The sequence below is a fragment of the Bacillus rossius genome, assembly GCF_032445375.1.
Source record: "Bacillus rossius redtenbacheri isolate Brsri chromosome 4 unlocalized genomic scaffold, Brsri_v3 Brsri_v3_scf4_1, whole genome shotgun sequence".
In the NCBI taxonomy this organism is placed as follows: domain Eukaryota; kingdom Metazoa; phylum Arthropoda; class Insecta; order Phasmatodea; family Bacillidae; genus Bacillus; species Bacillus rossius.
In genome coordinates this window covers 28,514,546-28,537,867 of record NW_026962010.1, presented here as the reverse complement: position 1 = coordinate 28,537,867, position 23,322 = coordinate 28,514,546, and the positions used below count along the sequence as shown (strand labels likewise).

The following is a 23,322-nucleotide window of genomic DNA, read 5'->3' as shown; positions in this document are numbered from 1 at the left end:
ACGGTCTCCAACATTATCCCGTTACTTTTACTAACCTACAAACACTGGAGAGCCTCGCGGTTGTGTTATCAACACGGGCGGGAGACTTACTAGTGGCTGCGGTCTATAGGTCCCCGAGTAAGCGCTTTTATGAAGACGATCTTGACATGGTCGCAGGTCACTGCCCTTACTTTTTCATGGCAGGTGACTTAAACGCAAAGCACTCTGACTGGCACTCGCGAGTCACTAACCCAGCTGGTAGGAGACTGGCGACATACGCGGCGGACAAAACGTACCTGGTTCGTGCCCCGGAGCTCCCAACGCACTTTCCTTATACAGGTGGACTGGGGGATGTTTTGGACATTGTTGTTACAAACGACCCACGCCACCACTTCACACTGACTTCATTGAACGAGCTGGACTCTGACCACAACCCTGTGCTGTGTGAAATGCAACTCTGTGCAGACGCAAAGCCCAGGGCAGAAATAAAATACTCTGTGATAAACTGGACAGAATACACAGACACACTAGAAGAAACATTGTTTCCAGACACAAAACTTGTGACCACTGACGACGTTGATGCGGTTGTAGGGTGTTTCACAACCACATTACACACAGCAGCACGGGACGCGACCACACGCCTCACCCGGCGCGAAGTACAGCGAGCAGAGTACCCTGATATTGACTACTTGATAGCCACCAAGAATGCGGCACGGCACGAATACCAGCGCACCTGTGCACCGGCTGCAAAAACTGAATACAACAGACTCAAAACCAGGCTGAGGCGTATAACACAGCGGCTCAAGATCAAACAGTGGGAATTACATGTCCAGGAGGCAGAGCGGACTGACTCACAAATGTGGAAACTGACTAGCACACTGCGCGGCGCCAAGGTACGGCGTGTCATCCCGGCAATCCACGGCGTGCATGGCATGGCATACACGGCCGAAGACAAGGCAGAGGCTATAGCGGAAACACTTGAACGCCAGTTTGAGCCAAACGAGGTCCCGCAGGATGATGACTTCACGGACGAAGTGGAGCGCACCGTGCACCGCCATCTCCGTGGGATAGTCGCGCCGGAACTCGAACCCTTAGAGCATGTGATAGACGCCGAAGTTAGGCGGGTAATTCGTGACCTCCCAGCTCAACGGGCCCCAGGGGCAGATCGAGTCTCTAACCTAATGCTTAATAACATGCCACCCTGTGCGATAGAATTCTTGGCCCGAGTACTGACTGCGATTCTGCGTACTGGGGTATTCCCGCAAGCGTGGAAAGAGGCTCATGTAACTACCCAGCCAAAACCAGGTAAAAATCCGATTTTCCCACAGAACCACCGACCAATTAGCTTGCTGAGCTCGCTCAGTAAGCTGGCTGAGAAAGTGATATTGAGTCGTCTGTCAGCGCATGCCATTGCCCTCGGGGTGCTCCCGGATTACCAGTATGGCTTCCGGGAGGCACACTCTACGACACACCCTCTGACGCGGATAGTCGAGTCGGCCACAGGTGCCTTAAACGCCCGGGAGCATATGATGGCAGTGTTCCTGGACGTGGAAAAGGCATTTGACAAAGTATGGCATGAGGGACTCATTTTCAAACTCATCAACCTCCATTTTCCACCCCGCTACATTCTCCTCGTGTCTAGCTTTCTGGCCGGCCGGACATTCCGAGTCAAGGTGGAGGGTAAGCTGTCTCGGCCACGGCCTATCATAAGCGGAGTGCCGCAGGGGGCACGCCTCATCCCATTTCTGTATTGTTTGTATGTAGCCGACATCCCCACAACGCCGGATGTGCGCGTCCAGCTCTTCGCGGACGACACTGCGCTGTGGACCACAGGCGCAAACATAGAGCAGGTGCAGGAGCGACTACAAGGGTACCTGCAAACCTTCGAGTGGTGGTTGGAGCGTTGGCGGATCAAGGCCAATGCCGATAAGTCGGCAGCCATCATCTTCACTCGCCGCAGGCCGGAGCCCCCACTGCCTCTAGAACTTTTCGAAATGCCCATTCCTTTTGCCGCAACAGCGGAATATCTAGGCTTAAATCTTGATTCCCGCCTGACATGGCAGCACCACATAGTCAATAGAGTGGCTGAATGCAAAAAGAGAGTAGGGGCACTCTACCCGCTGTTCAAGGGGCGAGTGCTGCCAGACAGGACCAAGCTCTGCATATACAAAGCAGTTGTTCTGCCCGCGATGTTGTATGCAGTTGAGGTGTGGGGTTACGCAGCCCGTCGAACAATACAGAGGTTACAGGTAGCGCAGAACCAGGCACTACGATTGATGACAGGCATGGACAGGTATACTCGTATTACAACTCTTCACAGGCTCACCAACATGCATCTCATTTCACAAATCATCTCCTCACGCAACATCAAGTTCTATGACACTACTGGGGCACACGGAAACGCCCTAATTCGCGAACTGGGCAGCTACGATCCGGAGGTCGTTAGCTACAAATGCCCTCGGCTCGCAACACCCTGAACAAATCGCAGAGAGAGCTGTGGACGGCCTGGTCTGCTGGCCACGCACAGATCCCGGTCGGCGGGACCCACGGCGGGAGTCGAAAGAAACACCCCAGACATCAGAGTCAACTCCGCACTCACGCTTTAGAGGGGAAAGTGGGTAGTAACACCACCGATCCACAGCATTCTCCACCTCAGAGCAAAAACAGCGTGTCACTGGGGGATGACCCAGCACCCCGGGAACAACAGTGTGCACCCACTAGGGCCTCGACCCAGGTCCACGTAGAGGCTGCATGGTCGAGAAATGCCCAAACCAGCAGTCGGCGCAGGCAGGCGCTGCGCTTAGCGCGCCGCGGCTGTACTGTCAGCCACCTGCACCCGGGAGTGCTCACAGGTGCGGGAAATCCTCCAGGGTACAAAGCAGACAGCCGGCAGGAGGGAGCAGCTGGGATCACCGGTGAGAACCCAGGACCCTGCAAACCAAGCAACGAGAGCAGGGGGAGGACGGACAGGGGTGCAGACTCTCTCCCGCCTGACGAGAACCCGACCGCGCGACTGTGTGGACCAGCGGGCGAGATCGCGCGATTAGTCCATGTGCATATACAACACATGGCTAATAAGCCTCTTGAGGTGAGCCAGGAGTTCCAGTGGCGGCCTCCGAAGGAAGAGAGCTCTCTAGGGACCGTCTGGGGCTGGACTGTCGCCCCGAGGAGTGTACTCATACAACATCTCACTCAGGTCTACCATTCATTGCGAACAAGTCCCACAAAAATCACAGTCACCACCAACATACACCATCCTATAACTTATCCAACTGTTCGTTCACCCAATACGAACAGAAACCATAGCCAGCTAACAACCTATACACCCGAAATAAAGAGCGCAGGGCATGCAGCCCGCTGAAACTTTCTCCACTGGGATTCGAACCCACGAACCCAAATCACACTACATTCTCCCACCGTGCTCCTGAAATCGCACAGCACGGGTTCGAGTCCCTACTGCAACCCCGTCAAACCACCCAACTCACAACACCTCAGGGCCACCAAACATCCGTTATCTACATCACCATTCAAACCTAATATCTATTTTCACAACTAGAGGTAGTGGGCGGCAATCCGCGGGCTGGAACTCTACGCGGGCCCGCGGTTCGATGCCCGGATCTGGCATTCGGGCCTCGAGGCCCACAATGGCTATGATGACAGTACAGTTGCAGCTTACCCTGCGGCGGTATTGCCTGATTAAGCAACAAGTCTGAGCCAGCCAGGAAGGAACTGTGAAATGTTCGCCCTGGCGAAACATTCACTGCAGCTCAAGGTCGTTCAACGGGAGTTTGTGCGTCACAAAACTGTAGGGATGAGAGGTGGAGTAGAGGGTGGGTGGAGGACAACGCATGTTTGAGGGAGGGTGGAGAAGGGGTGTTTGAAGAGTTCGACACTTGTCCTAGGGACCACAAGTCGATGCCCTAGAGATGGTAGCGATTGCGGCGGTGAATTAACCAACTACCTCAAACCGTATTAGAAATTTAACCTGGGCTGGCGACTTCTATACAGTATATATATTCAAAGGTAGTGCTAACTTAAGGATTGGTTTGTTGAAGCTGTAGTTTGTAGGTTTGAAGTTATGTAAGCAAACATTATCATGTAAAGGCTAGCTACATTGTTTTCTCAAGACTTCTGTTATAGTTCTCCGTACGTCGGGCTTCTTTTGCGTGTTCCGTGCATTGAGCACAGACTACCGATTGTTGTGATGACATCAACCATGCAGAAATAACGTTTCTGCCCTGCTACCTATACGGCAGCTAATAACTGCTACCGTTATGAACGTCAGTGTGCTGACAACCTGCAGCATGACCTCAAGCAGTGTCATCTGTGTGGAAAGATGGTTGCTCGCAGTGATAAATTGTGGTAATAACTTACAACATGTACTGGTGCTGCCCTCACGACTTCAGTCACCTGGTGTAGTTTCTGCTTCAAAATCTTCGAAAACTCCAGCCATGTCACACATCATGAGAAGACGGCTTGCGGTCTCACCCCTAGCCATAAAATGTATTCGTGTGGGGACTATGCTAAAGTGTTCGCCAGAGCTGGTAAGTTTAAAGCACATACCAAAGTGTGCAAGGGTCCTGATCCACTATCAACTAAGAAGCAGAGAATGGCCGCGCTTAAGCCTGTAGTCATACCTAAGCCAAGCACCAGCCAAACATAGCTGGTGACAGAGGCGGGTTTTGGCCAACATCCACGACCTCATCATTGCAGAAGTGGGAATCTGGGGTAACTTGAAGACTTGTGTGGTAGAAAATAATACCAGTTCAGTCAAGGACACATGTACATACTTGGACTCTATCAAGGTTAAACTAATATGCCAACTCGTAGAGGAAATTGAAGAGTATGGTCCACTCAAGTATTACAGCGTGCTTGAGTGCAATTGTGAAAAGCCAATGGGTACGTGTGAAGACAAGAGGGCCTTCAAAACCACGAATGTTCCACTCTTTGCAGTTTTTGAAGTGGAAGATGTCATTACTGAATACATCTTTAAGATATGTAAAGAGGAAGAATACTTATTATGAAAAGGGTCCGGATTGTCTTTGTCTGGTATTAAGCGACTACAACTACACATTAACAAGCTTGATCCACTTCGAGCTAGCTCCTACATCGAAATACCTACCTGCATCAAAGAAAAATATGCGGTGGTCAATCTGTAAATAATTAGATGAGCTTATACGTTTTAAGTGTGCAATTCTGGTCACGTTAGATGCGGGTAAGCATCTGAGTATGTTAATCAGTGCTACAATGACTTGGAGGGAAGGTTCAACTTCACTAACAACGAGTTTCCCAATCCACTTCGCCAGATCCCTCTGTTCGATAAACAGAATCCTTGTGCCTGAATAAACATCGACGAAAACCAGATTACTGTAACATCACGAGTCGCTCTAGAAGAGAAAAGAACATCACTTCAAACATCTGTTCTTAGTCTTGAAATATGCGGGTTTTGTGAATTGTTGGTTTACTGTTTGAAATGAGCTGATTTGTGTTTGAAAATACGATGAATTGTGTTTGAAATATGAGTATTAGTGTTTTAAATGTGTGTTCACATTAGTAATAAACCACATTTGTATTCTTATAGAGGAATGATTCTGAGTTAATAAATTAATTTAATGGAATGTGCTTCCTGTTTTTCTTGAGTCATATATATCTTATTGAGTTTTATTTTTTGTATTGTTCTTGGAATATATTAAGAGATATCTGATTGTATTGTGAATCCCTGACACCAAATAAGAAATTTCCGCATTTCAATCAGGTGGATCTTGAATAAAAATATCCATTACTGATTCGTTAAATAGGTTAAGTACAGCCGAGTAACACTCGTTGGAAGATGATTTTCTTCCCCCTTGAGGCTGGCAAAGCCCTCTATCTGTAAAACAAGGGTGGATAATGTTAAGAATGGTGTGTCTATAAAAGCAAGGAAGTGAAATGGTAGCAAAATATTACATGAGTATAATGATCACGAGAAATGTGAAAATGATGATTCTAATAGTACTATCCCAGGTCTTGTTAATTATTTGGAACTAAAAGTTAACGAAGAAAGTAGCATTTTCATGGGGAATTAAAAATTTTTTACACCAAGTTCTAGTCGCCTCCATACTACCTCTTCGTTTATTGTACTTCCAATTGTGCTTCCTCTTCATCATATGTGCTTCCGATTGTGAGTCCTTTTATATGATTGTGCTTCCGATTATGCGCCCTTTTCTATGAATGTGGTTCCTTTTTGTTGAATTTGCTTCCAAATGTGCTTCCTTTTGTTGAATGTGCTTCCGATTGTGCGTCATTTCTATGATTGTGCTTCCTTTTTCGTTGAATGTGCTTCCAAATGAGCTTCCTTTTTGTTGATTGTGCTTCCAAATGTGCTTCCTTTTTGTGGATTTTGGTTCCAAATGTGCTTTCTTTTTGTGATTGTGCTTCCAAATGTGCTTCCTTTGTGTTTATTGTGCTTCCGATTGTGCTTCCTTTTTGTTGATTGTGCTTCCATATTTGCTTCCTTTTTGTTTATTGTGCTTCCTTTTCTATGAATGTGCTTCCGATTGTGCTTACTTTTTGTTGATTGTGCTTCCATATGCGCTTCCTTTTGTTGATTGTTTGCTGTCAAGTCTGTAGCCTGGGCTGAATATGTAATGGTTCAAAAACCACATGGTCTTGTAGTAAGCATAAAAATACATACTTCAAGGATGTTTCTGCTTTACAGTAGGATTTAAATTTGCTGATTTGGTATTTTTATACAAATATTTTTTTCTATGTATTTTGATGTACCCTCGTAGCCATTTAGCCTTGTAGCCATGTTCGGAAAAAAATATAATTAATTTATGTTCACCGAGATAAAAGGATGGGTGGATGAATGATTTATTCCTGCTCTAAAGGAAGTCATGTGAAGGGAGTTCGCAGCAAAAGGGGGTAATATGTGGATTTATATGTCACAGATAATACAGAAAAACTGGCATGGTGCCTGTTAATGTAAAAGATAACTCACTCCTGGAAACTGTTTATTTTGATGCAAATAAACTAGGTGTAATAAAACTTAGAGCTAAAATTGAATATTTTGTGTGTATTTATAAATGGTCGACATAAATATTCCGTGTTGTTAAAATACGTAATTACCATCCGGGATGTTGCTACTTGAAAGATTTACGAGGTTCGGCTATACGTGGCGGATTCTATGGGGAAGAAATTTAGCCTACCAAGTACCCAAGCAATTATTAAGTAGAAAAATTGATACATTAGAAAGATGATCCCTTGTTTGTGAAGTGTTTAGGATTCGATATATGTGATAATCGGTTGCGTCAGTGACGTGTGTGCTTGGCACGCATGAACAGGACTACAATAGAAAGTGTAGAGGGGTGGGGACAGTTGAACTATTGCCCCCTTACGATGTATCATTCGTAGTTATCAACAGAGCTAGTAAGAAGTGTCGTGCCAGATATGAGAAGATTTCTGAGGATGCGTGCTGTCAGGAGCCTAGTGGCCAGGAAGAAGCTCTTGTAATGGATGAAGACGAAGAGTCCAGGGAAGACTTCGCAGATGTACCTGTGAACACTTCCACTCTGACTGTGGAGGATATTGCTGCTGGGGTGGGGGGAATTTATGCACTTATTCCTCAATTATCGACTTTGGAGCTGTGTGATGCTTGTATAGTTGTGTGGACAGAGTAATTGATGGCTAGTATGGAAAGTACTGTGGAGCGGGGTGTTGTGAAGGGGGGCGGTAACGCCTTCTGAATGTTATTGTGTTAACAAGTGGGAGAGGACAGTGCTTAATTTCTAAAGCTTTAGGTGTGGGAACTCTAAAGCGGGATGCTCAGACCGGGGGGTCTGGAATACCCCCCAGGAAGGAGGAGGGTCCGGGGGCCCTCCCCCGGGAAAAAGTTTTGAAAATTATAACTGTAAACCCGCGTTTTTAGGCCATCCAGACATAATACTACAATTATTTTTATAAAAAATTGATATTTTAATGGTGATTACTTTTTAAAGTGCTTGATTATGATGTAAGAAAATAACAACATGAATTTAAATTGAGTTCACCCTTTGCTCCATTAACATCTTGTTGACTACTTTCACTGACCATTTTGTTTGAAGCAATGAAGCTTACCAATATTACTTTTTTAATGAATGGTAAAATAAAAACAAATAAAGCCTTATTTACAATTTTATTGATATACAGTACAGTTGTAATAATACATATCCATATGTAAATAGATGTTTTTGAATATAACAGCTTGCTTGAACTACAATTTTGCATATTTTACAAAGAAAATTTGGCCTACCTTATGGGTAAAAAAACAATATTTATACATTCAAAATAGACCAACTTCTTGTAAAATAAAAGGAAGTGTTTAATTACACACAAAATAAATGACACAAAGAAGTAACACGGTTTCATTTTAAAAATTTAATGAAATTTTAAAAAGTTAAGGTGTTATTTCATCTACTTATTATGACAATGTACGGTTTGTAGTCATTGTAGTCTATTGTAAGGCAATGCCTAGTTGGTAAAATTAGTTGTTTGTTAATTTTTTGAAGTGAAAACTGCAAAAAAACATCAATACACAACTAACTGTAAATACAAAAAGAAAACTAAGAAAACTTTAGTTTAGAACACAACTACAAGTTAGGCCTAGTTATTTTTATGAAAACTTAATGTTCTGAAATTCTAAAAGATATTAAAAAAGAACGGGTTTAGGAAAAAAGTTCCCACAATGCAATGCTGTCTTCATTGTACGTTTTCTGCCTTCGTTGTTTTGACTTGGTGTCAAGTGCAGAATGGTGTCCCTTCGCCAGCCAAGTTTTGACGTGTCGCTCGGGATTGTATCTAGCCACAGGAGGTCCTAGGAGCCTGATCCGCAATAAATCGCAAACCGTGCTAATGTAGAGTGAAGATCTAAGAGGAGTCATAATTAAATTCATTGCAGAAAATCCACGTTCACATTCAGCACTAGACACTGCAATGCTATTTATGATGGATATCAGTTTCTTAAACGACGGCAACTGCTCAAGAATAGTAGGTTTCTCTCCACTTAACATAGGCTTCAGTCCCTGCTTGAAGTGTCTGAAGTCTCTAATTATATCCTGAGAGCTGCTAATCTTAAATCTATCGCAGATTCGCTGGATCTCACATTCTCCGTAGGTGATGGATAAGTCTTTTGGCCAATACATGGGGTGGATCACTTTGATGTCATTCATGATTGTGTTGTAGTTTTCAGACGCATTTGAAGATGATAGCAACCTTGAAGTCAAGTTGTTTGCGAGGCTCCGATAGAACTGTTTTTCTGGAATACTTGGTATCTTGGCTCTCACATAAAGTTCAACATCTTGAAACATCAAATCGTCAATAGCAATTTTAGCTTCCACTGAACGTCTACCCATGTTTTCAACTCGGTTTTCAAACACTTTGATTAACAGTGTTATATCACTGTGGGCTTGGATAAGGTTGAGGCTTGATTTTTGAAGCTGAAGGGACAAATCAGCTAACTCTTCTAGAGCATCGTACATCAATGCAAGGTTGTGTACGAAAGTTGTAGAAGACAATGTACTACAAAGCCCTTTGTAAGTCGAACGTTGCTTCGAGTCCCTTTGCTTGTCTTCAGATGCTTCAAGGAAATGGTTGTACAAAGCTTTAAAATCTGTCCAAACTGCTTTCACCGCCATTAAGCTGGAAGCTACCCAACGAGTATCTAAAACACGGCCGATTTTCAAAATTTGCTCCTCTAGTCCTTTAGCAACTTCTGCCAACTCCCTGCTATTTTTCGGAGAACAACTAAACATGTTTCTAATTTTATCCATGAAGATCTTAAAATGATTGATTCCAGCTACTTCTTCTACGGAATCGTGTACGGCAAGCTCTAAACGATGGTTCAAACAATGCCAAATGAACAAGTTGGGGAATGTTTCAGTAAGCTGCATAGCAAGGCCAGATTTTTTGCCTAGTAGCACTGATGCACCATCACAAGTTAGAGCAATCATGTGGTCTTTTATGAATTCAAAGCTTAGACCTAATGCTTGTAACTGATTTAAAAGTTCTTGTAATATACCAGCTGATGTTGTGCTATTTAGTTCAAAAAGTGTTAAGAACGCTGTCATAGGGTTTTGCATTCCTTTTAGAACAGTTCTGATATAAACCACCAAAGCATTTTTGTTTGAAACTGAAGTGGCTTCATCTAAAAGCAGGGAAAATTTAGAGTCTGACTTGATTAGGCCATTTATTAAGTCTGATTTCATTTCATCAGAAATATGATGAACTATATTGGAGCAAGCGACATTTGAATGGAGGATTCGGCCCATATCTAAACCATTCATTATTTGAATATCAATTTCAGTTTCAAACTCAAAGAATGGCCTATTTAATTTGGCTTGCTTATAAGCCGTGCGGAAAATGCGCTCAGTTACAATTTGATGCTCTTGATGCATAGAAGCAACAGCTTTTTTCATTGTATCTTTCTTTGCTTCATTGAGTATTTTTTCAGCTAAAGAGTGAGCTCGAGACCCACGGTGTAAAAATATATTTTTCCTAAGAGAGGATTGCTGGTCTTTCTTATTGTTTCCGGAAGCGGTAATAGTTCCTAAAACCCACTCTTCGCTAATCTTTAGGCCCTTCGTTTTCCCGGCACCTAGAGTACTCACGCTTCTGCAAACATTGCAACCTAGTTCTCTGTTCACAATTAACCATGGATTTTTTGCTTTGAATTCAACTGTTTGTTCTACAGACCAACAAACTGGCTGTTCACCCCCAACAAAATCATTATTTTCTATACTAACCTTAGCTTCGTCTGTATCAGATCCCAAACCCTCCAACCTGGATACTGTTTTGTCCGACGAGGAAGTCGAAGGGGAAAGGTAATCGCAATTATCCTCCTTGATTCCGATTGCGTCTTCTTTTTTATCTTGATTAACAATTGAAGTCGTACTTGATTCTTCCGAATTCACGTAACCTTTTTGTTTCTTAGGGTTAGGTTTAAAAAAATCAACAAATTTTCTGGTAGTCATAGTCAAACTATTTAGCTGCAGTAGCACTAATAAGTATAAAAACGAACACAATCATCGAACACAATGCAACTTGTAACTTAAACGCGAAACGGCATCAAGGTCAAGTCAACGCACCTGTTGTAAACTGACTAAACTCCAACGATCACGGGGGCGGTGGCGCGGCGAAAGAATGGAGGGGAGGAAGGGGTGGGCATTGTTATGTTATAGAGAGGCGCGGACGAGGATGACTCACCAGTCACCTTCCTCCCTGATTCTGTGCATGACTCATCACAACACAGCTCACAACGGCTTGTACGGGCGCTTCCTACCTGCTTACGAGTCACTCGCAAACAAAGCATAATATTGATCCAACGTAATTGTTTTTTAAACTTTTAGTTTTAAGTGCGTTCCCTTGCGTTCCGGCACTCTTGGGAGGTAAGGGAACGCCGTTCCCTTGCGTTCCCACTGAAATTAACCCCTGGGAGAGGATGGTGTGAAGGAGTGTGTGTTTTTTTATTAAATATTGTTAAATATTTTTTGATATTTTATTTACTTCGACTTCTTGCCACGACTTTAAACAGCTATTTGTATTCAATATGAAGTGCATCTAGTAGCGGTAGAAATGGCTGAGGTGAGTGTTGTAACTGCATCATATACACTATAGCGATCAGACATTAAGTTGAAACGTAAAATGATATGTGTTGGATGTGGTCTCTCTCGTGAAGAGAGGGCACATCTAATAATGTACAAATGTGAATCGGCATTTTTGTTTCTAGCATAATATTCTCGTGCACGATTAAGACTGCATGTGTTTTTTTATTTCATTAAAAATTTCGGGGGGGGGGGGGCGGATATTTACACAAACATTAAAATATCTGCTTTAATGCAGCTTTTTTAACATTAATACGCGAACATGTTCCTACTTAGAAGAGATACTTATCTACTTGCGGGTTAGGACTCTGAAAAATTTCTGGTTCCTGTGACGACTATGAAGTAGTAAGTAATTTAATTTTATGGAAGAAAAAGTTATTAAGTACTATTACTATAACATGGTTGCAACAGAAATAGAATCTTAGAATTCCCTGACTTTTCCCTGTTTTCCAGAAATTGAAGAGAAAAATTCCTTGACTTTCTTTTGAAGTACATACCATAAATATTAACGTGCATATGATTAAATGCAGTATAAAAATTTCAACATAAGGTAAAATAAGGTTGTTTTTTAGTTATTTTGACGGCAGAATTGTGAATTTTTTTTTTCCTTCGACATGGCTGGTGAGAGCTCTTCGACCCATATTGCTGAGTTGAATACTTTTGTAGCACAAAGTGTAGTACGCAGAATTTATGTTTTTAGCAGAGGGTTTTATATGCTGTAACTGTGGCTCCTTGAGCCAATTCTCCTTAAAAGTAGCTTTCTTCGACATCTCTAAGCTAAAAAAAAAAAGTACATATTAATATTTTCAGGTTAGGTTAAAACATTATTGTTTATGAATTCTTAAAAAAATATAACTACACAAATACAAAAACTATTACAAATTCAACGGGCCTACTTAGAGAATTACAATAGCAGCATTACAACATGCAATACTCTTAAGGCCGGGCTACATTCGCAATAGCACGCAAACAGCACACAGATAGCACACACGCACAGAGATAGCACAGAGCTTGATGCTACATTCACGCACAACACAACATAAAAGAATACCGGAAGCATTCAAAAAAAATTTTTAAATGTATAACTTCCGTTAAAAATTTTGGTCACTGAAGTTTGCATAAGTTACGTTTGTTTATGTTATGTTTGTTTAGATTTGTGTGTTGTTATTGTGGTACGGTTTTCGTTAAAACCAGAAATATTTTAAATACGTACTTCAAAGTTTAGATACAAAACACAATGAGCATTCAAAAATACATATCACTGTTTATTTCAAATCCGGCTTCTTTAACACATTCATACACGGACTTCCAAGCATTTAATTTAGCTTCATTTTTGTATCCTGCGGATCCCATGTCATACAAAATATATTTTTACTTTCTATTACAGCTATCCAAAAGCTATCAAATGTGCCTTCCATTTTTATGTTATCATGTGTTTGAAAACAAAAACAAACTACTCAAGTCAAAGCACTAATACTTTTGTGACAATTGTTCTTTTATAAGCCCACTAGAGTAGTACTTAAACTGTTTGCTGATTGGCTACCACCAGGGTCGCGCACAGAAAATAACCTAAAAGTTAAAAGTTAATGAACTTTCTGTGCGCCGATCCTGTGCTATTTTTCTGTGCGCGTGCTATTTGCCAATGTGGCAGCTCATATCTAATAGTGTATGTTGAACTTCTGTGCGTCTGTGCTGTTTACGTGCTATTGCGAATGTAGCCCGGGCTTTAAATCTTACAATGTTAACTAACGATTCTGGGGAAAAACATGTTCAGTTATGCATATTTTTTTATACATAATGTGTCACGCAACAGAACTCATGGATTATAACGATTGAAAAAAAAAGTAATTTAAAAAAATAGGTAGAAAAAAATGCAAAAACAAACCGCACACAAAAGCCAAGTGTTTTCGTATCAGCTTGGTAGTTTTCAAAATGAGAATTGGTATTGCCTCTTTATCAAAATGTACTTGATTTTATTATGATCGCATCAAAAACTAACTTCACCTGAAACAACGCCTTTGAATTCACGTAATAAGCTTTGTACTCACCTTATTCCATGTGAAAATAGCCTTCAAAAGATAAATGACGCCATGCCCGTTCTGTAGTTCATTGCATGGAACGGAACATAATACAACGTCTGAAGGGCAAATTAAAAAGGAGCAAAACACGAACAAATAAAGGCCTGGATTCGCTAGTGAACAAACGAGTGCTTGGATTGGCCAGAAGTTATGGTGGGTGGTTCTAACAGCCTATTGCAACGGACAATCGTAGACCAAGTAAAAAAAAAAAACATTGCAGTTGCCGTGTGCCTTAAGCAGCAGACTTTTAGCGGAGTCGTTCAGTAGCGGTACGAGCACATCAAAACAAAGCTTTGTTTGAATTATACGCAACTTTGAAATTTCCAGAATTCGTAGAATTTTCCCTGACATTTCCCGGAATTCCCTGACCATTTAAATTTCCCTGACATTTCCTGGTTTTCCCGGTTTTCTAGTCCTGTAGCAACCATGTATAACCATCGCATCCTCAAAGCTGAGACTTTATTGTATAGTTTCCGTTTTTGTTGACATATATTTTGTTATATAAACGTTTAAGGAAATGGTTGTGGACTTTGTGGATTGTTGTCTATAAGGTTCATAAGAACAATGGCAGGGAATTGAAACTCAACCTTACATACATACACTAAGGTACTTTAAGATGATGATGGCGACTTCAGATGAAATCAAGAGTGCGGTCTCCAGCAGACATAAACGTACGCAAACATGAACTTGTTTAGGAATGTAATTATACGCAAACATTTAAATATCTGCTTCCATTCAGCATTTAAAACACGAGTACGCAAACATAAACTTGTTTAGGAATGTAATTATACGCAGAAATTAAAAATATCTGCTTCCATGCAGCTTTTAAACAGGTGAACGCAAACATGAACTTGTGTAGGAATGTTTTATACGCAGACATTAAAAATATCTACTTCCACGCAGCTTTTAAAACACGAGTACGCAAACATTAGAAGAGATATTACTTGTGAGTTATGACTCTGAAAAATTTCTGGTCCACTAAGATGGAGTAATAAATGTTTTTTTTTTTTAATTATCATTACTTTAACTATCGCATCCACAATGATAGTATTGATAACATATATTTAAGTTAAAACCTATAAATGATAAGACTTTAAGATAAAAGGGTGGTTACAACAACAAAATGACTGTGGATGTTGTGGATTTTGTAAATTTTTGTGGATTTTTGTGGATTTTTGTCTATAAGGGTCATAATAATGTTGGTAGAGAATTGTATCTCGACCTTACATACACTAACATACTTTAGAAACCTAAACCCGATGATAACATCCATCAGATGAAATCAATATGGTGGTCTCCACTAAATAAGATGGCTGCCTCCGGCAGACAACGATGGTATATATTTTTTTTTATTTTGATAATAAATTTATTTTAAATAATGCGGCGTAGCGAAAAATTGTAACAGGGATGGGTGGGGTGTTCGATGACGATGTCATTGTAACAGAGGAGCGGGGTGCTAGATGGTGTATTCGTAATGTAGAGGAGTGGGGTGTTCAATGCGTAGGTTTTTTAATTATAATGTTATATAATAATATATTTTTTAAATTTTATTTTAAAATTTTAATTATTTAATTTTTTTTATTAATTTTTAATTTTTTTATTAAAATCGGATAGTAAATAAAGATTTTCAAGATGGTGGATGAAATTCGAAATGTCAGAATGTTCTGGAAAAACAAAATGGCGTATAAAAACAAAATGGCCACCGTGGTCAAAGGTCAAGGACAAATACAAGATGGCGGCCGGAATTGACGTCATCCAAGATGGACGCCGTGGATCCCCGGATCCCACTCCGGCCTCCGGTGCCCCATATTAACCAAATACACATACTCATAGGTCATAGAAATACAAACACCAATTGTGTGTCATTTCCCTACGTCTACCACACTGTCATATAGCGCTATCCAGATTAATTTTAACTCGCGGAAAATATATCAGCCTTTGTTTAACCAGGGCAATGCCGGGTACTTCAGCTAGTATGTATATACGAATTACTCGTTTAATAGTATTAGATTCGTTCGTAAAAGAATTCGCTCCATTTTACTGTATCAATACCTTTGTAAAAAAAAATCTTTACGCACTTCAAAATAATAAATGCATTTGAAAACAGTTTCTTTCTTGTTCCCAAAAACCTTATAAAATGGATAAACATTCATTTCGATGCAAAACCTTTATTTCTCGTCGACATTGAATTATTCACAGGAGGATAAGAGGCTAACAGTGGGATGGGGTAGCGACAGAATGAAAAAGGGAAGGGGGTAACAGGAGCACCCCGAGTGAACCCACATTTTTCATAACGATCGCCCCGTTAACCACATGCGAATACACAATTACTGTAGCTAAGTGGGCCACATCACACAGAACCAGGGGCGGCTCCAGGACTGCTCGGGAGGGAACATAATACAAAGAAAGGATGCAGTTACAGAACATGACATTAAGGACGGTATTCCAAGACGTTCTGTTAAGGAAACGAATAAGCACTACCTTGTTGGAATACAATCTAACCTAGATTGGTGGCTGTATATCATAACGTGGCCAAACTAAATCCCAGTAAGGGGGGGAAAAAAGGCAACTTGTTTAATAAACGTTGGCCTTCGTGAGACCTTTGAATATATATACTGTATAGAAGTCGCCAGCCCAGGTTAAAATTTCTAATACGGTTTGAGGTAGTTGGTTAATTCACCGCCGCAATCGCCACCGTCTCTAGGGCATCGACTTGTGGTGGTCCCTAGCGGAGAAGTGTCGAACTCTTCAAACAACCCTTCCCCCTCCCGCTGAACGACCTTGAGCTGCAGTGAATGATGGATGAGGGATGCGGGGAATGACAGCGGGCGACAGTGCTGCGCTCTAACGGGCAAATAATCGGTTGCGACGATACAGGGCGTTACGCCAGCGCACTGCAGCGGTGAAGTTCCCAAGCTGCTCATCATACGATCCTGAAAAACGTAGAGTAAATCCTATCCACTCGCGACTTCTATACAGTATATATATTCAAAGGTGAGACTAGAAAATAGTTTCAACGTATTCTAGCGGAAGTTTCACAACCATCGATACAATTGTTACCGCATAAATACTATAGATGGCAGCACCATTGCATAACCATAGAACCGCCTTTCTGATTTTCTCACGTAACTTTTAAGTTGCGATTACTTCTTGTTTTAATCATTAAATTGTTTAAAATGCATTCCAGAAAAGGTTCGCTAACATTAGGTTTCATTTGGCACACCAATATGTTAGATACATCCCCCCAAAGATTACGAAATATACTATTTCTAGTTAATGGGTCATGTCGTGGGCAGTGGCGTAGCCAGGTTTTGTGTATGGGGGGTGTTAAGAAGCATGCGCCCCCCCCCCCCCCCGTATCAAAGCGGGGGGTCTGGAGGTCCTCCCCCGGGAAAATTTGGATTTTAAGTTGTAAAATAGTGCTATTTTAGCAGTTTTCGGTTCTTAAATTTAAATACTGTAATGGTAAAAATTTTATTAATTTTTATATGAAATTTGTTTGAGTGATGAATAAGAATTTAAATAAAGATTTGTGCTAGGGGGGGGTGTAACCCCCCCCCCCCCCTGGCTACGCCCCTGGTCGTGGGTCCACCATCTGGAAGAAATCAAGAAAAGATGAGCTCTGCGCAAGCACGGAATTTGGGAAACAGATCGAAACAGATAGGACACCAAAATCCGTTCACTAAAAATAAGGGACTGGTTATGTCCCATTGTGTACTAGGAATACTGTTAGGGTACAGGCGTAGCATATTCAACACCAAAACCATTATTTTTGTGTCTTGGAATACCGGCCTAAGGCACCCTTCACACTACACCACTGCGAGTGCGTCAGTAAATACGCGCCACAATGTTATAACATGAAACCAAACGGAACTATTCCCACAGAGTGGAGCATTCTCGACATTAGAGCTCGGGTGACGAGCACTCGCTGGCCACTTCCTGCAATATAGCTAGTGGTTTATTCTAGTGATGGCGGAATCCTGCTTCTACACAGAAATGTTTATTTTAGAAATGCAGGAGGGAATCGTAAGCTCGGACATATCTGCAAGGAATACAAAGAATGTTAACAAAAAGTGTTGGTTAAATCATTGTAATATTGCTCAAAATAGCAATACGGTATTTCTTACGGTGTATCAACATCACAAACAATGAACAATCTTCCTCCAGATCCGTATTTTGCCTCAATTTCATTATCTCGGTTTCTTGTCTGCCTGTTTGTCTGTTCGGTACATAATTTGCAATCGATTTTAAACTAACTCCCTGATGAGCTAGAGACTTGAAACTTTGAAAATAGCTCAGAACTGTATGACAATGAGTAACAACTCGCTTTCTTAACTGTATTTTTGTTTGTTTGTCTGTTCGATACAAATGTTTGGGTTTGGTTTATCAATGCGAGATTCGTGGCTTTAGACTACGAGTCGAACAGTGTCTGTGTTGCTGTATGCATGACGCAGCACTACAGGTGGTGCCTACATCACCGACTGCACAGTCTTTAGTTTTCAATAGGATGGAGGTCGGAATAACTTCATAAAAATGATGTAACATTTAACCTAAATCTTTCGTAAATTCTTCAGCTATGTTATTTTATCTTCTTTACAAATTCAATGACATATATAACCCTAAATGTTCACAGCCTGAGAAAATAAAAATCTATATATTTTCTCTGCGTTAGAATAATTCAAACTGTATATAAAAAAAATTTAAATAAATATTCTTAACAACTTCTTAGTATGACTTTTTCAATAAAAATTAAAACTTAACAGGGGTGGGGATGCATACAGCTATTTAAAATAATTTATAATTTACTTGAGAAGTAATATCAACTTTAATATGTCCAAAGTGTAAAGTATATAATTCCTCACAGAAAGAGAACCAGCGAGACAAGGTTGGTGCGCTCTCTCCAGCCAGAAAGAAACTCACCAAAACTTTATCACTTCTTGGTGGAAAAGTCATCCATTTATGATCTAAAAATTATAAAATAGTTTTTAAAAAAATGCAATTACCACACTTTTAGAAAGGACTAAAAAATAATAATTTATCATATCCCCATACAGTTTCCTAACCCCATTACAGATTGTCCTGAAAATTTATGATTGTAATTTTTTAATATCTATTAACATACTTGTAAGATTTAAAACAAAAAGACTGTGGCGCGCATGCAATGGAATGTGAATAGATCATTTACAATTTTATATCACTGCAAATTATATGAACTTAGCTACTCCCTACACTCCCTATAATTGCATGTGTGCCACAATATTTTTTTTTTATTTTTTTTTATTTTTTTTTTATTTTTTTTTAGTTTTGAATCTAACAAGTATTTTTATAGCTTTTCAACATTCACAATCACAAATATTCAGTATCTACAATATGTAATGGGGTTAGGAATATATATGTGGTTTAAAATCTGTACGGGAATTAGAAGAAAATATTTTATACATTTTAGTCCGTTTTAAAAACGTGATTTTTTTTAAATATATTTAATTTTTTTCTACGGGCATTTGGAAATGTGGTGGAGTGGCGTGTCTAAAGTGGCTCTTGACAATTCTTGCGCGTGTACCTAAATCGCCACTCGCCCGCACATTGAGCAGTTTAAGTGGCTCAGTGTGAGGAGCCTAAATATGTTAGGGAGAGGCTTGGGATATTTACACATTTATGGTCTCTAATACTGTTATTTAATTGTTTGAAACACCTTTATTGAAAGAATAGTTTAATACGTGAATAATTATTTAAGTTAACATAAATATAACCTACGGAATAAAACAATAAGGTATAATTTGTGTTCGGGAGGACCGTCTGAAGCCGCGCTTGCGCTGAACGACATTAATGTAATAAGATACATTTTAAAAAGTAAACAAGAATATATGTTACTTAAATACTGAGCAAGCAGAGAATTGATGTGCTTAATTGTTCACAGTATCTTTTATAATCTATCTGAGGCGGAATCCTAACCCGTCCTGCAGAACGAAGCGAGGGCCACCCGCGAGCCACAGCGCACACGGTCGACAGCCTACGTCACAGAGTGGCGATCACAGCCGCCTCGGAGCACACCTGTTATGGTTGTTTATTTATCTGTACACTCATTAAGGGTGTATGTGTGTTAGTGAGGCGGGATGATAAGCGCGACGCTCGCTGGTGCTTCTAGCGCGGTGTCGCCTCTAAGCGCAAGGCTCTGAACTGACGCGCAGTCTTGTCGTCACAGGATAACTGTGAAATTTGAGCGGTGACCGTAACGCTATATGGCGGAGAAATGAAGATAAATGTGTAATGCAAGTCCCTTGAGTGCTTTCAAGAATCTGTACCGGTTGTTTTCGCCCAAAAATTACTCTGAAAACATGCGTTTTAGCCATTTTAACTCTTCTAAGAATACAGTTTAAAAACTTAATCCGAAATCAAAAGTACTTTTCGGCCCTCAGCGAACTCTTAAATGCTTTTCGTAAACAGATCCCACTCGGATATCTTGAGTAGTTTTGAAATCGTGTTGTTTTTCCTGAAGCTCTGCATACCGTATGTGTGCCCGGGTAGGCTGAGTTCTTAAGCACAAGCCAACAGACATAGTTCAAAAAATTTGGCACTATAAAAATATTAAAAAAATATAGAAAATAAATAAGGAAAATGTCAAACGTGAAGTGTAGACGCAAATATACCAAACAATCATACACAACACATTAAAAAGTGAATAAAATCTAAATAAAATTACTACCGTTAAAAAAAGATACAAAAAAGGAATTATCTACTAAATTCACGTTCAAATACGTATACTCATAAGATTTCATCTACAGAAATTTATAATTTATATTAATGAAAGTGAATTAATTTTTTTTTGTTATTAATAAGCAACCAAGGCTACATTAAGGGCTGACAAGCAGGACTCCCTTGTGATAGCCTCCCCCCCCCCTTTCCCCACACCCTTAACACCACCCTCCTTCACTACTTGCTGCATGCATTCATTCTGGTCAGGTTACAAAGGAAACACACACGCTACTGTATTAAGTCATTAATACTTCGTTTCTGAGTATTAATAAAAGTATCGAACGATTTACTACAGTTACTGGTAAAAGCAACACAACGCATAAGAAATGTTTATTACTGGGGTGAGGTGAATATCTCATTGTTTCCGTGGTTGTATGTTCTAACTTTCAGAGACGTATGCTCTTTTACCTCTATACTGTCATATAATGAAAAATAAAATCTCTTTTTAATAAAATATGCATCCAGAGTAGAAAGTCTAGCTTTAAGAGAGTGTTATATTTTGTAATATTTCATGGTAGTTAAACTGAGCATCTTTTGAATTAACTCTTTTAAATATAAATTAAAAATTTAATTGATATATTTTTCTGTACGCTTTGAATGTTTCCGTGATCGAGTTCCAAACTACAGAAGCATATTCTAATTTTGATATAATGAGGGCATGATAGTGAAACAATAGAGAATCACTGACGTTAGCATATATTTAGTTATGTAGGTACCTATTTAAGCCCAGAAAACAGGATGTGTTACTAAGTAGACTGTCAATATAGTGATAAAAAAAAGTTTTGATTCAAAAGCAATCCAAGTTCATATATTTCGGTTACATGTTTAGTTCCAAAATCATTCAATGCATAAGTGTAGCCTACAATATTTATTTGTTTTGCTTCTAAATTTAATACAATTTGTTTTTTTTATATATATTTTAATTACATAGAGTTAGTTACACGTCATTTTTTATAGTGATAATGAATATTTTCGTATTTAAATGATTGATATAATTTAAAAAGTTGAATATAGTTTGTGATCATCGGCATACAATAAAACCTGGGAGTAAGATATCATATATACAATATCATTTATAAATACGTTAAAAAGGAGAGACTGTGACAAAGTTCTACTTTGGGGAAATCCAGAAATAACACGGTATTTATTAGATACGCAGTTGACTATTATTAACATTAAAAATCTATCATATAAATAATTTTAAAACCATGCAAAGAATAATGGATATTAACTAAACGCTACAAGCTTTTAAATAATTAATAAATGTTGACATGTCAAATTCTATAAAGAAATCAAAATGCAATTACATCAGATTGTTTTCTATTAGTAACAACATGATAAATGTTGTTCATTAAATTAAACAGGTTTGTGCTAGTATTTGTACTAGTTAATAAACCATATTTTAGTGGCGTTGAAAGTTTTTTATATGAAATAAAATATATTTACAAATGATTTTTCAATTTTTTTTTAAAGGAGAATAAAATGGTGATTGGTCGATTAATTAGCGTCCTGATGAATCACACCGAGGACACGATGTCCCAGGTCTCAACCGACATAAACCTCCTTGCCCCCACGCAATAACCTAGCTGTCGAGTTTCATTAAAAGGAAACTATACTGTAACTAATGTTTTATTGCTGCATGGACTAACATTGCGACCGTTTATTAGCGGCTACTCGTCAAAAGGCAGTTCAAAACTCGAGTTCTCGCCCGCTGTCTCAGACCGAGTGCCTGTATGGTTCGCCGGCAGGAAGCCTTGTTTAACGCGTGCTCGGTGATGCCAACACGTACAACTCACCCCACTAACTACGCCTAACCACACACACACCTACCTGCTATCAGCGGAGCGGAGCGAGCCATGGCTGCTGCGGTCAACTCTGCGATGGAGACTGCTGGTCGTGCTGCCCCCTCCAGGAGCCCTGGAGCGACTGGGGAAAACCCTCCTCCCCCTCCCCCACTCCCAGCTAGCCCAGGCCACCCGGAGGCATGACTTACTTCCTCGCCCCACCCAACAGTATAGTCCGCGCACATTTCTTCGTGCGAGGCTGACCTCACTTCAGTTAGCTCCCGCCACAATCTTCAGTCGGTACGGCATGTGTACAGCCGCGATCTTCAGGCAGTACGGCCTGCGTACCTCCACGACCTACAATCAGTACAGCCAGTTTACAAATTCAACATTCAGTTAGTACATGCTATATAGTCACGACGCTGTAAGATACAGTAGTAATAAAGCATTTACTGCGGTAGGTTACTTTTTACTATGGTTTGTTTATGGAACATACTGTCGTAATAAACAGTGGTAATTTACTATACTTTAATAGTAATTACCACAGTAGAGTTTTATGAAACAGGCCCCAGACCTAGTCAGTAAAACCATGTGTACAGACAGTCGCGTCCTTCAGTCAGTACGACCTGTGTACAGCCACAACCTTTAGTCAGTACGACCTGCGTACAGCCACAACATTCATTCATTATGACACGTGTATAACCAATACATTCAGTCAGTATAGACGCGACTTCCAGTCAGTAAAACCCATGTACAGCCGCGACCTTCAGTAAGTACAGCTTGTGTACTGCCGCAAACTTCAGTCAGTGCAATCTGTGAACAGCTCAACCTTAAACCAGTATAGGTATTAATGTTTTCTGACAAATATTTCCTGTTCGGGTTGTGCGATCTTGTGTAATGTGATTGGTATGAAGGGAATACTGAAATGTGTTTTCGAACCATTTCCATTTGTTCGTCAGGTGTTTTATTTACTGGGATTCTCTTTCCCCGGTTGTCCGAACATGGTGATTGGCCACTTCGTACCTTTCTTATGGCCCTACTGAACCTACCATCGGAAACTTGATATGTTTCTAGAAAATATCTTTTGCACACATTTACACTTGTTCCATCATT

General features: G+C 40.3%; 1 protein-coding gene across 1 annotated transcript in view; it reads right to left on the bottom strand.

Moving 5' to 3' along the window:
- Nucleotides 1-22,357, bottom strand: part of LOC134541736 (serine protease inhibitor 27A-like) — a 325,260-nt gene extending 302,903 nt beyond the window's left edge. The window contains exon 1 of the mRNA XM_063385385.1: nucleotides 22,256-22,357. Coding sequence (XP_063241455.1) covers nucleotides 22,256-22,283 — 28 coding nt within the window. The 5' untranslated portion in view covers nucleotides 22,284-22,357. The remainder of the gene's footprint in view (nucleotides 1-22,255) is intronic.
- Nucleotides 22,358-23,322: the final 965 nt, after the last annotated feature.